The sequence below is a fragment of the Scylla paramamosain genome, chromosome 20 (genome assembly GCF_035594125.1).
Source record: "Scylla paramamosain isolate STU-SP2022 chromosome 20, ASM3559412v1, whole genome shotgun sequence".
In the NCBI taxonomy this organism is placed as follows: domain Eukaryota; kingdom Metazoa; phylum Arthropoda; class Malacostraca; order Decapoda; family Portunidae; genus Scylla; species Scylla paramamosain.
The window spans coordinates 8,766,495-8,781,494 of NC_087170.1; the positions used below are offsets into that span (position 1 = coordinate 8,766,495).

Here is a 15,000-nt window from a genome sequence, read left to right on the forward strand (position 1 = left end):
ATGTACGAGAGAGGAATTGGAGAGTGCAGGTGAGGGGAGGTGCTTGAGTGGAAGAGGAGAGGGAGAGGAAAAAATGGATGAATGTAGTGGGAGGGAAGGGAAAAATGTAAAGAGCGGGAGAGGGAGGGGATAGATAACAGGAGGGGAAGGGGAGGAGGTGAGGTATCGAGGGGATGGGAGGGTAAGAATAAAAGAGAGAGAGAGAGAGAGAGAGAGAGAGAGAGAGAGAGAGAGAGAGAGAGAGAGAGAGAGAGAGAGAGAGAATGGATGGGGGATATATTAAAAAAAGAGAGGGGGAATGGGACAGCAGAAAATAAAATAAATGGGAAAAAGAAAAAGAAGAAAGGAGAGAGAAAAGGAAATATATAAAAGAGATAAGGCACGAGAGAGAGAGAGAGAGAGAGAGAGAGAGAGAGAGAGAGAGAGAGAGAGAGAGAGAGAGAGAGAGAGAGAGAAGCCTGGATGTCACCTGATGCCTTGAAGAGAGAAACTTGTAGTAAGGGAGAAGGGAAGGGCGAGGGAAGGACCTGAAGGGGGAGGTCTCGGGGTCTTTCGGTCTTTCTTCAAGGTCAGAGAAGGAGGAAGCCAAGAAAAGGAGGAAGGAGGCGAGAGGAGGAACAAAACGGCGGGAAGAGGAGGGAAGGTGAGAGGAGAAGAGATGGAGGAAAAGGAAGAGAGAAGAGAGATGAAGACCTGTATTGAGAAACGCTTTGTTCTCTCACCAAGATTATTTTCAAAGACCACACAGATGATGAATCGGGTTCTCAAGACCTTCTCCTGTTAAAAGTGTAGAAATCTTATTAATCTGTCACTAGAACCTTGAAAAAATAAACAAATAAATAAAAACCCATGTCACTTGAACTATGCAGCCTATTGAAACTAGTGGAGGTGGGGCACAGAAGTGTTTCAGAATATGGCTCAAAGAAAGAAGCCGAAGCAGGAGATGAGACGAGAGGAGTAAGATAAGTGGAGGAACCTTGAGCCTAAACAAACCACAAGGGAAGGAGGGAGTGTGGTCTTTTTCCTTACAGGTGAGGTAATGGGGGTCCTGGGGGAGGTCTTCTTTCTTGCAGTAATGAATAGGACGTCCGTAGAAGAAGGTGAGGGAATGAAAGACCTGAAGGAAGACGAGGATAGAGGCGAGTGTATGGGACGGGAGGGACACAAGGGAACACAAGGGAAGAACAAACAGTAGAAGTAACGAAAGGGATGCTTGTAGAATATGGTAAAGGAATAAAAGGCTCGAAAGGGGACGAGGATAGAGATGAGTGTATGGAAAGGGAGAGACACAAGAGAACACAAGAGAACACAAAGGGAGAACAAACAGTACCAGTTGGGCATTACGAGGCTATGTGTGACAGGAAGGGAAGGGAAGGAGTGGGGAGTGCTGGGAGAGGAAGGAAGGAAGAAAGGAGTCATGGGGAGGAAAAAGGAGGACTGTTGGGAAGGAGGAAGGGGAGGAAGACTGAGTGTTTGGGGAATGAGGGAGGAGACACGTGTGAAATAATGGGGGAGGAAGGAAGAAAGGAAGATAGTGTTGGGCAGAGATAGGAAAGCAGTGAGGAGAGTGTATAAGGAAGGAAAGAAGCGAATGATGGGAATACTGCAGGGAATGAAGAGAGGAATAAAGAATGTATGACTATCGTTTGTGTTGTGGAAAGATAAACAGAGGGCGTGTTAGGTGATGAAAGATGAGAATGGGGAATATTGTTGGGAAAAAAAGAAAGGAATACGAAATATCTTAAGAGCCCTTGTGTTGAAGAAGGGGAATAGAGGGGAATGTACAAGGATAAAATGGGGATAAGAGGTACTTGGGGTGAGGGAAGTGGTCTTTCCAGGAAGGAGGGTAAAAAGAAAGAAAGAGAGAGAGAGAGAGAGAGAGAGAGAGAGAGAGAGAGAGAGAGAGAGAGAGAGAGAGAGAGAGAGGGTTGGTTAATAGCGAGAGAGGAGGATGAGAGCAGATGAAAGGTTGTGAGGCTGGGGTCCCTTTGTCATCACTCCTCAACTCCTGAAGGGAAAGACAAGAGACTCACACACGTCCTTGCCCTTGCCCTTGCCTCCCTTCCCCTCCTCCTCCTCTTCCTCCTCCACTTGGCTGCGGCACCTCGTCCCATTAAATCTACACTTTAATTATATCACAGTTCTGGCACCCTTATCCCGCCGTGCCCGTCCTAGAGGCGCTAAGCATACCCCGGCACAGGGCCAGCTCGGGAGGCGTGGGGCAGTTGCTGGGTGCTGGACGTGTCTTGTTGGGAGGCGCCCTCTTGGCTTCCTCCTCCCGTCCCTGATGTATTTCGGAGAGTCATTAGCGCTCTTCACTTTTCTAGTCATTTTTACTCTTTTCCCCCTCCGTCGCCGCCACCGCCTTCTCCTCCTCCTCCCCTTTCCCTCTCTCTCTCCCTCCCTCTTATCCATACATACGTGCATACATCACCTCTCACCGGCTTGTTTCTGCTTGTCCGCCTACACAACACTCTCTCTCTCTCTCTCTCTCTCTCTCTCTCTCTCTCTCTCTCTCTCTCTCTCTCTCTCTCTCTCTCTCTCTCTCTCTCTCTCTCTCTCTAACTCGTTATCTTCACTCACGAGTTTGTTTCCGTTACTCTCACGTACAGTAACACACACACACACACACACACACACACACACACACACACACACACACACACACACACACACACACACACCTCACTCCACCCTGCTTATTATTCATAGGTAATTACTTTGTTATCAGTACAGTACATACTCTCTTTTTATCGTATATATATATTTTTTCTTATTGCGAGTCAAAGTTTAGAAAATAATAAATGGGAAACTACAAATAAGAGAGATTAATTATTACTTTCGTTTTTTCTTCCATTCTCTCTCTCTCTCTCTCTCTCTCTCTCTCTCTCTCTCTCTCTCTCTCTCTCTCTCTCTCTATGAATTTCTTTCTCCCTTCCCTTCCCTCTAATCTTACGTTGTCTTAAGTATATTCATTTGTTTTACTTTTCTTCCTCTTTATCAGTATCTTTTTCCAACTCTTTTCTTGCTATCTTTCTTTAATAATCATATTTTCTCTCCCCCACTTCTATAATTTCAGCTTTTCCTTTTTCCTTCCCTTTTTTATTGCACTATTTCCTCCTTTCTTCCTTTAATAACTAGTGTCTTTTCCTTCCTCCTCTCTATCACATTTTTCTACCCTTCCCTTTATTTTCCTCTCTTTATCAATACCTTCCCTTCCTTTCTCTTACTTTTTCAGCCATTAAATACATCAATCAGTCAATCATTTCTTCCTCCCTATCAATATCTTCCCTTCCTCAATTCTCCTCCTCGTCCTCCTACTCCTCCACCTCCTCCGTCCCTGCACCTGATCTATCTATCCTCTCCCCTCATCGCTCTTCCCTTCTCCTAACCCCATCTCGTCTCTTTAACTCCATCCTGCCACACCCTCACAACCCAGCACCACTAAATACTCTGCTACCCGTGAATCTGCCTGTACATGTAAATAAATGTGATAGTGATAAAACTTGAAGCAAAAGAATTTCACGAGTACAAACAACCAAGAACAAAGAGTCAACTTTTATCTAATTTACTGCTATCATTCCATCACTTTCTTCCTCCCATGCTCTTCTTTCACCACTACTTTGTTGCTCCTATAAAACAGACAAGCAAGCAGCACCATTTCTCTAACGCCTTGAGTGTCCTGCCATCCTCCTATGCGCTCTACATCATAAGGAGACTAGCAAGGGACCACCACTACCAATACCACCACCATCACACGTCTCCTGCTTGTTCCTCCTTTGTGTTCCTGAATTTATCACCACATCTAGATCACTAAACTTGAGCCTAAACTCTTGCCTTGCCATCCTCTCTCTCTCTCTCTCTCTCTCTCTCTCTCTCTCTCTCTCTCTCTCTCTCTCTCTCTCTCTCTCTCTCTGCACAGGTCCCGCTATACGGTTATATTTCACCTCTCTCAACACGTCATCCAGCCGAATCCAGACCAGCCCCGCCCAGTCCAGACCAGCCCAATCCTGCTTCACCCAGTCATGTCCAGTCTCAGTCCCACCCACCCCTCCCAACTCCTCCCCACTCCAGCCTTTTGTCCTCCTAAACAAAACTGCAAATGCACCATCTCGTTCCCTCTCTCATTTCGTTCTCTACTCCGCTCTGCCTCGCCTCGCCTTGCTATATACATGTGAGTGTGTGTGTGTGTGTGTGTGTGTGTGTGTGTGTGTGTGTGTGTGTGTGTGTGTGTGTGTGTGTGTGTGTGTGTAAGCAAGCTATATTTTACTGCATGACAACCAAACTCTGGGAAAGAATAGAGGAGGAGGAGGAAGAGGAGTAGGAGAGGCAGGTGCAAAAAGCAGGAAGAGAAGAAGGAAGAGAGAGCGAGGGGTTTTGAGAAGGAAGTAACACCTGCGTTCAGAGAGAGAGAGAGAGACAGAGAGAGAGAGAGAGAGAGAGAGAGAGAGAGAGAGAGAGAGAGAGAGAGAGAGAGAGAAATAGTGCCAAGTGCCGGCTACTGTGAATAAAGTGGCACCGAATACTATCTCTCTCTCTCTCTCTCTCTCTCTCTCTCTCTCTCTCTCTCTCTCTCTCTCTCTCTCTCTCTCTCTAATCGATCACCACTCACCACATCATCAACACACTCATTACCAAGCCCACCACTCATCACCACTCCATCAATCCATCAATCTATCCATCAACACCATCCATTACCTCCCTACTTATTTTATACCATCTTAAACTGCATTTTTTCTCAGTCTGTTGCATACCTTCACGTTCTCATCGTCATCGTCATCATCATCATCATCATCATCACCATCATCATCATCACAAAATTATCGTATAGAAAAGGTTGTTATATATATATATATATATATATATATATATATATATATATATATATATATATATATATATATATATATATATATATATATATATATATATATTATATACATACATATATATATATATATTTTTTTTTTTTGGGGGTAGGAACTGTGTATGTGTCATGATTCTAGTGTGTGTGTATGTGTGTGCAGCTGGATAGGAGTGAGATAAGGTGAAGGGGAAGATATCAGAGAGAGAGAGAGAGAGAGAGAGAGAGAGAGAGAGAGAGAGAGAGAGAGAGAGAGAGAGAGAGAGAGAGAGAGAGAGAGAGAGAGAGACTGTGTGTGTGTGTGTGTGTGTGTGTGTGTGTGTGTGTGTGTGTGTGTGTGTGTGTGTGTGTGTGTGTGTGTGTGTGCTTGAGATCAGGGAGGACAAAGGTAGGAAGGTGACAGGACAAAGATCACGTAGGGAGCACCAGGCAAAGTCCACATAAACATAATAAAATAACACACTTATATTACAGGAATTTACGCTACTACTCCCGCCGGCAAAACCACCTTGTTCGTATGACCCCAAAATACGTATAGCCAATCAATCTTTACTACCATGAAATTACGACTGGAATCCATGGCTACTGAATAACTGATCAGACTCTACACCACGTCGCCACCAGCTCTCCCCCTCCAACAGAGACATGGAGTGGAGAGAAGGCTGGACAACAGTAGATACAAAACACTAACAGACCTTTGGGATCCTAACTAAACTAAGATTGATTTTATTGATTGCTGAACGAAGGGAGAGGCAGAGTAGGAAAGGTTAAGGGGGAGGGAAGGGGAGAGGATGAATGCTTGGAGTGGGGTGAAAAGGACGGAGGTTTTAGGGTTGCTTTGGCTAGGGGAAGGTAAGGCAGATTAGGTTGACGAGGGTAGTTTAAGGTTAGTATGGGTAAGGAAGTAAAGATTGAGCGAGGAGGGTGGGGGGAGCATGCTAAGACAAGTTCGTCTAGATAAGAAGAGATAGGTGGACTGGAAAAGGTGGAGGGAGGTTTATGACAGTGAAAACGTGACTAAGGAGGAGGATTCAGGTTCTATTCGAGCAGGGAAGGAAGTAGATTAAGGAAGGCAAACTGAGACAGCAGACTAAGAAGGGCAGGGTGAGAAGGCAGACTGAGAAAAGCAGGCTGAAATTGTGAGACAGGTGAAGAGACCCGAGAGGTGATGAGGTATGTTGGGAGGTAAAGGTTAGGCAGGTGAACGTGAGGTTTTGCTGGGTGCTGAGGGTGATGAGAAGGGTGGCGGTAAACGAAGCAGGCAAACAGACAGACAGGGAAAAAAAAGCAGAAGAGCAGGCAGGCAGGCGAGCAGGCAGGCAGGCAGGCAGGCAGTATTGGGTGGCTGTTTGGTGTGATGTGGTGGTGTGTGGCGTGGTGTGGTGTGGTGGAAGGGGGTGTGGTATATGACTGTTGGCATTCCTCCACCTGGCACCTTCACCACCTTATTCTTGTCCACCACCACCACCACCACCACCAACCCTGAACTTCACCTCTCCACGTCTTCCTACTAACCACCACCACTACCACCGCCACCACCACCACCACGGCTACCTATTCTTCTAAACTAAGCATCGTTCTCCTCCAGCTCAACGGTCCTCTTATCCTAACAGCATGTACTACACCCGCCCGAGAGAAGTGATGTTGTATGATTTTTTTTTTTTTTTTTTTTGTATGATTTTTTTTTTTTTTTTAGTGGAGTTGTAACTGAATAACTACTAATTTCTTTGTATTTTCATTTTTATTATTGTTCTTCTTTTATTCCTCTTCCTTACCTTCCTTCGCCTTCTCTTTCTTCTACTTTTCTACTCCTTTTTCCTTTCTTTATTAATTATTATTATAATTATTATTATTATTATTATAATTATTATTATTATTGTGACTGAATAACTGTACTAATTTCTTCCTATTATCACTCTTATTACTGTTCTCCTTTTACTCCTCTTCCTTACTTTCCTTCTTCTCTTTTTCTACTTTTCTACTCCTTTTCATCTTTCTTTATTAACTATTATTATTATTATTAGTAGAAGTAGTAGTATATTCTTTCCTTCATCACCGGAACATACGAGTAATAAGACCACCACCATCATTACCATCACAGTAAGAACAATGGTAAAAGATTTGTGTACTGTCCTTACTGAACTAGGAAGCACCAGAGAGAGAGAGAGAGAGAGAGAGAGAGAGAGAGAGAGAGAGAGAGAGAGAGAGAGAGAGAGAGAGAGAGAGAGAGAGAGAGAGAATTATACAGGTAAAAAAAAAACTAGGAAGCACCAGAGAGAGAGAGAGAGAGAGAGAGAGAGAGAGAGAGAGAGAGAGAGAGAGAGAGAGAGAGAGAGAATTATACAGGTAAAAAAAAAAAAAACTAGGAAGCACCAGAGAGAGAGAGAGAGAGAGAGAGAGAGAGAGAGAGAGAGAGAGAGAGAGAGAGAGAGAGAGAGAGAGAGAGAGAGAGAGAGAGAGAGAGAGAGAATTAAACAGGTAAAAAAACAAAAAAATCGACATTCACACAAGGAATGAGAAAGAGACATACACAGAGTGAATGACTGACAATGCCCCAGCGTGTATCGTGCGCCGTAATAACGGGCGCTTGGTGACAAAAGACGAGCGACTCCCGAGCAGAAGTGTATGTCACGGGACCTAAAACAGCTGCGAGTCGCAAAGCGTAACGGTCTGACAGAGACATCAAACACTTCTTACTGCTGCTATTGACTTTTTTTTTTTTTCTAATGCATTATCATTGTGTACAGGAGAAGAGAAGCTACGCGCATGAAATTTAACTTAGCTATAAGTTTGGTTAAGTTATAAGGTTAGGTTAATTTGCTAAATAAGGATTGGTTATGTTAATTTAAGGTAATTGATCTTGTTAACGTTTTACAGTTAGATTAGAGAGCTAAGTTATGCAACTACAATTGTTGCACCATGTTAAATCACAGTCGGTATAAGATAATTATGATGTTATAAGAGTTAAGATAGTTTCAGAAGACGTTTATAATGTGTTAGGTTTTCATAGGTTACGTTAGGCACAAATATGAGTTAGAGAAGTATCAGGTGATGTATGCACGGTGTAAGGGGCTGGGGAGGGAGTGGCGAGACAGCAATACGTGACCAAGAACACGTCGTCGGAAAACTTAGTAAGGCCAGACCGGCATTTCTCCTCATAATCTCGAATATCCTGGAAAACTATACTCCGAACAATCTCAGCTTCGTACTGTGTTGAATTGTTATTTTATACGACCGCTGTGTGTGTGTGTGTGTGTGTGTGTGTGTGTGTGTGTGTGTGTGTGTGTGTGTGGTAACACATGGCAACACTGTAATGTATAAGCCGGGGGAGGATGCAGACAGAGAGAGAGAGAGAGAGAGAGAGAGAGAGTGTGTATGTGTGTGTGTTCGAGTGCTGAGATAAAGTTAGCTGATACATCTTTTCCTTCACTTGCCTCCTGTACATATTTCGAGTGATTGTCCGTCTGTCCATCTGTCTGTCTGTCTGCATATATATATATATATATATATATATATATATATATATATATATATATATATATATATATATATATATATATATATATATATATATATATATATATATATATATATATATAATTACAAGGGACAATTTACACTAGCAATATCACACAACAATAGTGATAATCCAGCGTAAAGAAGATGGAAAACAAACTTTGATATAATCCGTGATGGCACACGTTAAGACAGCAGATGAAATGATACTGATCAGAGAAATGGTGATGCGTCCAAGCTTACCCTGTCCTCCTCCCTGACAAAATGCTCTACACCTAAACCACGTGGTGAACAACATGAGGGTGAATGAGAGGCGTGTGGAGCGTAACACAAGCCAAGGGCAACACGAGTAACAAAAAAATGTGGTCAGATATCGGAATAACTATGATCATTCTCTCTCTCTCTCTCTCTCTCTCTCTCTCTCTCTCTCTCTCTCTCTCTCTCTCTCTCTCTCTCTCTCACCTTCTCGCACACGATGGCTCCCGGTCATTCTTCCATCTTATATCAGGTTGGGACTTCCTTTCCGCTTTCCCCACCTTCTGTTGCTTGAAGGCGGGGGCGGCAACGGTGGCACTGGTGTTGGTGCGAGATAGGCGGTACAGGAAACTCACTCCCACAAGCAAGTTTACCACGCCCGCCCCCAGCAGCATGTAGCAAATAAACGCTCTGTAGCCCTTCATGTTGCAGTATGAATCACCAAGCCACATACGTACACACACTATTAATTAAACTGAAGTGCGAGATTGTGAGGAACCCGTGGGAGTATGTATAGAGAGCGCGAGGTGAGGTGAGGTGCTGCTAGGGGAATGTTTGTTTACTCTTCTTCAATCAGTCCCTTATATCGTGCCCTCTTCACTCTCATTTTTGTTTTATTTGCTCCGAGTCAGACGGCAGAAGATTCGCGTCGTGTTTCAGTGTTTCTTTGACTTGTTTTTATTTTGTATGGTTGTTTCTTTGAGTTATGGACGTATATTCGTGGTATCAGGATTTCAGTGTCTAGTTACAAGTTTGGACGGATAGAGTTCGATGTAGGTATAGGAACTAGAAATGTCATGTATAATAGTCTAGAACATAGGGTCACTTTTCAGATTACCTTTATAGTCTTATATTAACCTAGTTCACGAGGCATCGTTTATTTTAGTGTTTTGTTTGGCGCTTTCTCATATACGTGCCTCTCTCTTCGAGCTATTGGTGAGTTCCTTGAGTCTTTGGTCATTTTGAAGCCTACTTAGAGATGGGGTGGCTGAATCACGGGTTTCAAGGCCACTCGTTCACCCCGCCAGGAGGACCCTTGATTGGCAGGCAGATACCAGGATAAGATTAGTTAGTGCCTGAGCCTGAGAGAGAGAGAGAGAGAGAGAGAGAGAGAGAGAGAGAGAGAGAGAGAGAGAGAGAGAGAGAGAGAGAGAGAGAGAGAGACTACACGAAATTATAATCAACACCACTTGGGGCACTAGAACCTCTTTGCTCCCCTCACTTACTCCACTGACGGTTTCGCTTTCAAGGTTCTCTCATACCGCCCCAGGATATCATAAGCAATGATCTAGATTATATTCAACACACTTGTGATCTTATTACACTACCACGTCAGCTGAGGGTTTGTTTCACCTCGGCTAGGCTATTGGTGAGGAGAGGAGGAAGCATGGGGAAGGAAAGGAAGGGGAGAAATACACATGTGGAGGGATAACTTTAGGTAGGAAACTGCTTGGTAATGATTAAATCTTGGGGTATTGATTTGTTGTTTAATTATTATTATTGTTATTAATAGTAGTAGTAGTAGTAGCAGTAATAGTAGTAGTAGTAGTAGTAGTAGTAGTAGTAGTAGTAGTAGTAGTAGTAATAGTAGTAGTAGTAGTAGTAGTAGTTGCAGCAACAGCAGCAGCAATATTAGTAGTTGTAGGAAAAATGGAAAAATATTGGTAGTAGTAATAGCAGTAGTAGTGAAAGGTAATACAGTAATAAAAAATTCACAAGTGTTTAACGTTCAAATGAGGTGTAAAAATTCAGTCACTTCGATGATTCAAGACACACGTGCTAGTATTTAAAATTCCTGATGCATCTTGGTATATTGTTACGTAAGTATGTGTATGTGTATGCATTATTTAGCCTTTTATCATGATGAAAGTAGTATTTTGTCTTCGTTCACTAGTTTGGTTAGATTTAATTCAGCATTTTAATCCAATACAAAACTTAGTTATTTTATATTTATAGCTGTTTATCTTTATTCATTTGTCTCAAATGTGGAAGGCTAAGAGGTAAAAAAGTATATATATACATATATATATATATATATATATATATATATATATATATATATATATATATATATATATATATATATATATATATATATATATATATATAACTATTACAAGGAAGCCACTCATCCCAGCTACTCGTACTTTCACCGTGGAAGATGTCAGGTTACGTTAAATTAGACTAGCAATTATTAGGATAGACTAGATCAAGGTACTACAACTTAACCTAACGTAAATCATACAAGCCCATCTCCAGAGTAAGTCGGATGGCTGATCTTCATTTGATTCTTAGAAAAAAAAAAAAGTAGAAATAGCTTACATCCATATGAATTACATTTGCTGCTTAATTCAATATTGCAATGACGAAGGTAAACAAAAATACAGTCTAAAATTAATGAGATAAAACTTTTTTTTACCGCAATTACAACACGCTAACCCTGCACGGAGAGATAAATATTACCCATCACCACCCACACCAGATGACGCGCGGAGGGCATCAATCAACGTCAGTATTCAGAATATGATAAAAATGAGGCTTTTTCTTTTTTTCCTTTCTTTTTTCTACTCAATGAAAATTAACTCCATTACCGGTTGAAATGAAATACCTCATGACCTGATAGACTGTTATGGAGTTTGAGTACCGCTTCGTTGTGTTAGCTTGAAAAAAATACCCGAGTGAAATGCTAATGTCTATCAAACTAGGAATGGTTTACGTATCCTGATTTAAAGGCCGGCTGTATTATTATTATTATTATTATTATTATTATTATTATTATTATTATTATTATTGTTGTTGTTATTATTGTTATTGTTATTGTTGTTGTTAATAATGGAAAGTGTAGACCTTTGTTGACATTAAATGATGCATCCCTTCCTTTTAATCATTAAATTCAGAGAGAGAGAGAGAGAGAGAGAGAGAGAGAGAGAGAGAGAGAGAGAGAGAGAGAGAGAGAGAGAGAGAGAGAGAGAGTGTGTGTGTGTGTGTGTTCGATCCTCCCGTCACGCTATCGGATCCTATGTGGTGATTAGGAATAATAGGATTGAAGGCGTCCATTAGGCAGCAGATTCAGACCCACGCGACGGTGCAGGACGAGGAAGAGAGCCATTCCCTCCTCCCAGGTAAACTTCCCTTACGAACATTACCCATTAGACTAAGAAAACCTGACGAGACATGTTAGGCATGTTGATGGATTAAATGATTGATTTTAAAAAGTTAGAAGATCAAGCAGATACATTAGTGTTAACATTAGTGCATTTAGCTCGTGAGTTTATTGTGATTTTGTTCCTGTCTGCCTATTTTTATTTATTATTATTATTATTATTATTATTATTATTATTATTATTTATTTATTTATTCTTTTTTTAAGATGTCCATGCCTTCTGATGAAACAGAATTATTGTCATCACTATCGCAGTAGGTTTTCAGTTCGTATGTTTGTTGTCTTCTATTATATGTACATCTCTGTATTCTATTTTTATCATTCAGTTTATCTCTTAATATTATTATCTGGTTAACACATTTTATTCCTGCATTTTCCCCATAGGTCTGGGCGAAATTAAACCACCGTTATCCGAATTACGCCGGGGTGTGAGATAAAGCAAGCTGCCAAACATGAGCTTCCTGCAAGTAACAGTCAGGTAATAATAAATCACTGCGGGGTGTCTGTCTAGCTAATGAATTGTCAACACACGTCACTCGTTCTGTTTCCATCATCATTACCACCCGTTGATTAACCATTGTTCCAAGCTATAACTGGGCTGCAATATCCGTGTCAACCCTGGCATTTCACTGTCCTTTAATCTGCATCTAATATTACTTTCTCCTCTTTAATAACCTGTCTGCATCTATCATAGTATTATTTTCTCATTTTCGTGACCTTAATCATCATTCCTTCAGTTCATCCTCTTGGTCAGGATGGACTAGCGTTTATCTGTCCTGTTTATTATTTATCAACATCGATCTTAAAATCTGTCCTATTATTACTTTTTCTTCCTTTCGTGACGTGTCCTCAGGTCATCACTGCTTTGATTCATTCTTAGAATGAGGATTGATTCTGAATGTTCGTGTGCTTTAATCATCTATCTGGACATATTGCTTTCTGTATGACTTTTATTACTTTCTCTTCTATTCGTGACATCTCTCTGATACTTGGAGGGAAAAAAAAAAAAAAAACTGTGGGGGATGGGCGTGGAGGAGGGGAACAGTATTAAATGTCAGAGGAAAGTGTGTCACAGAAAAGACTACAAAAAAAAAGTCATAATAGACTCGTATGTTATGATATGGATTAAGCAGCTAGATTAAATTATTCCTGTTTTATATTTTTAAGGAAATTACCGTGGTAATCTTGTACTACTGACTAATCTGACACACACAAACACACACACAGGCACTGATAGATCATCCAGTCCACGCAATCACTTTGAGTAAACACAAGTAGAAGTTATGGTTAAATCAGCGAAACGAGGCTACAATTGTTATTATACACTGGGCAGTTTCATCGCTACGAAGCCGAGCAAAGGGCTTGCGGGAGGGCGGGATCAGCTGACGCGGCGCCACGTGGAACTTTACTTCACCCGTATGTCAAACCCTTAAGTCTTTGCATTATTTTCTCACTATTTTCTTACGCTCTGGGGTTTCAAGTCGCTCCTGCCACTGCCCGTCTACGCGAATAAGGTCACCATGGTACTATTTGCGGTGTTTATCCTGGCCGCAACACACTAAATAGAGCACAATACCAGTTAGAGTTGTGGACTGTCTAGAAGGCGGAGGTGTGCCTGAAACGTGGCAACGCTGCATACCGCACAACCTCGATAAGTGGTTCCTCATTCACTTAAGAGGAAAAATGAGGCAATGTTACGCCACCCATGCTTCCCGGAGGTGGCTTGAAGCATGCCTCTGTTCACTTGCTGTGCGTTATACCCTAAAGAGCACAAAATACGCTTGATGCTTTTAAAATAACGGGGATAAAAAGGAGGTCAGGCAGAAGCAGGATGTTCAAGCTTACCCATCTAACAAACCAAGCATCCATATTTCACCATCTCTTCTATTTCACTACAACCTGTCACCCACCAAACACACTATGTATGGACACCAGCATAATAACATCCAGAATAACCACGAAACACATTAGAATACAATACGGTGGTTACTCTTACCGGGGTTGTAACATAGCCGGCGTTAGCTTCACAACCCCGATACTGGGAACATTAGTATCTATCACAAATTTTTGCTTCTATTACGACATTTTGTGTAGTTATAATATAGTTGGTATATATATATATATATATATATATATATATATATATATATATATATATATATATATATATATATATATATATATATATATATATATATATATATATATATATATATATATATATATATATATATATATATATATATATATATATATATATGGGGAGCAGAGGAATATATAGAAATACTGACGGTGCTACGTGAATGAGTATGAGGTGCACGTAGAGAGAGAGAGAGGAAGAAGAGAGAGAAGATGGATAAAAGAGGAGTGAAGAGGAGAAAGTTTTAAGGCAGGCGGCGTCGTGGGGAGAATAGATGGACAGAGGGTTACAGGGAGGAAAGGAAGCGCGGGGTTAGGGAGGGATTGGGAGGGTAAACTTCTCCCTCCCTCCTCCATCCTCTCTCTTGGTGACTCATCCTTCTGTGCTCACAATGCATGACTCCCGTCTCTCTCTCTCTCTCTCTCTCTCTCTCTCTCTCTCTCTCTCTCTCTCTCTCTCTCTCTCTCTCTCAACGCCATTACAGCCTTGATATACACCACACGTCACTCACCAGCACCACCACCACCGCCACCACCAATACAGCTTCCATTACCATCACATCGCACATCACTCACCACCACCATCACCACCATTACCGTCACCACCGTTCTAGTCTACGTTTTCACCACGTGTCTTCCTCACTACCTGTTTGTAATATGTATCTTTTATCTTATTATCCTTATCGTCTTCATAATCATCATCATCATCATCATCATTTCAGTTGCTGTTTGTTATTCTTCCTCCATCATCTTCACCATCTCATCCCTATCAGCAGAAAGCACCACCACCACCACCACCACCACTACCAACACAGCTACATCAGCACCACAGATTTGTATCATTATCATTGTACCATCATCGTCAGTCACCACCACCACCACCACATCACCGCAATCGTACCCTCACCACACATGATCATTGTTACCACTACCAGTCTGAATACATTACTTCACCATCACCACCACCTCTGTCAAATGCTTTATCCTCATCCCTTATTTCATCATTATTACTATCACGCGCTCTACTTCACAACTGCTGCCCTCACCATTTCCGCCACACACA

The 15,000-nt window shown here is 41.7% G+C and overlaps 1 protein-coding gene across 5 annotated transcripts in view; it reads right to left on the minus strand.

Annotated features, from left to right (window-relative positions):
* Nucleotides 1–15,000, minus strand: part of LOC135110693 (arginine kinase Scy p 2.0101) — a 65,281-nt gene that overhangs the window by 34,208 nt on the left and 16,073 nt on the right. The window contains exons 1-2 of one of the 5 annotated variants that reach the window (XM_064023316.1): nucleotides 13,375–13,411; nucleotides 8,843–9,670 (exon numbers count right to left, since the gene is read on the minus strand). The exons of 1 other annotated variant lie outside the window; for it this stretch is intronic. In XM_064023316.1, the coding sequence (XP_063879386.1) occupies nucleotides 8,843–9,087 (245 nt within the window). In that variant the 5' untranslated portion in view covers nucleotides 9,088–9,670; nucleotides 13,375–13,411. Of the gene's footprint in view, nucleotides 1–8,842; nucleotides 9,718–13,263; nucleotides 13,412–15,000 lie in introns of those variants that run through there. 3 more of the 5 variants (XM_064023313.1, XM_064023317.1, XM_064023315.1) reach the window with 3 other exon arrangements.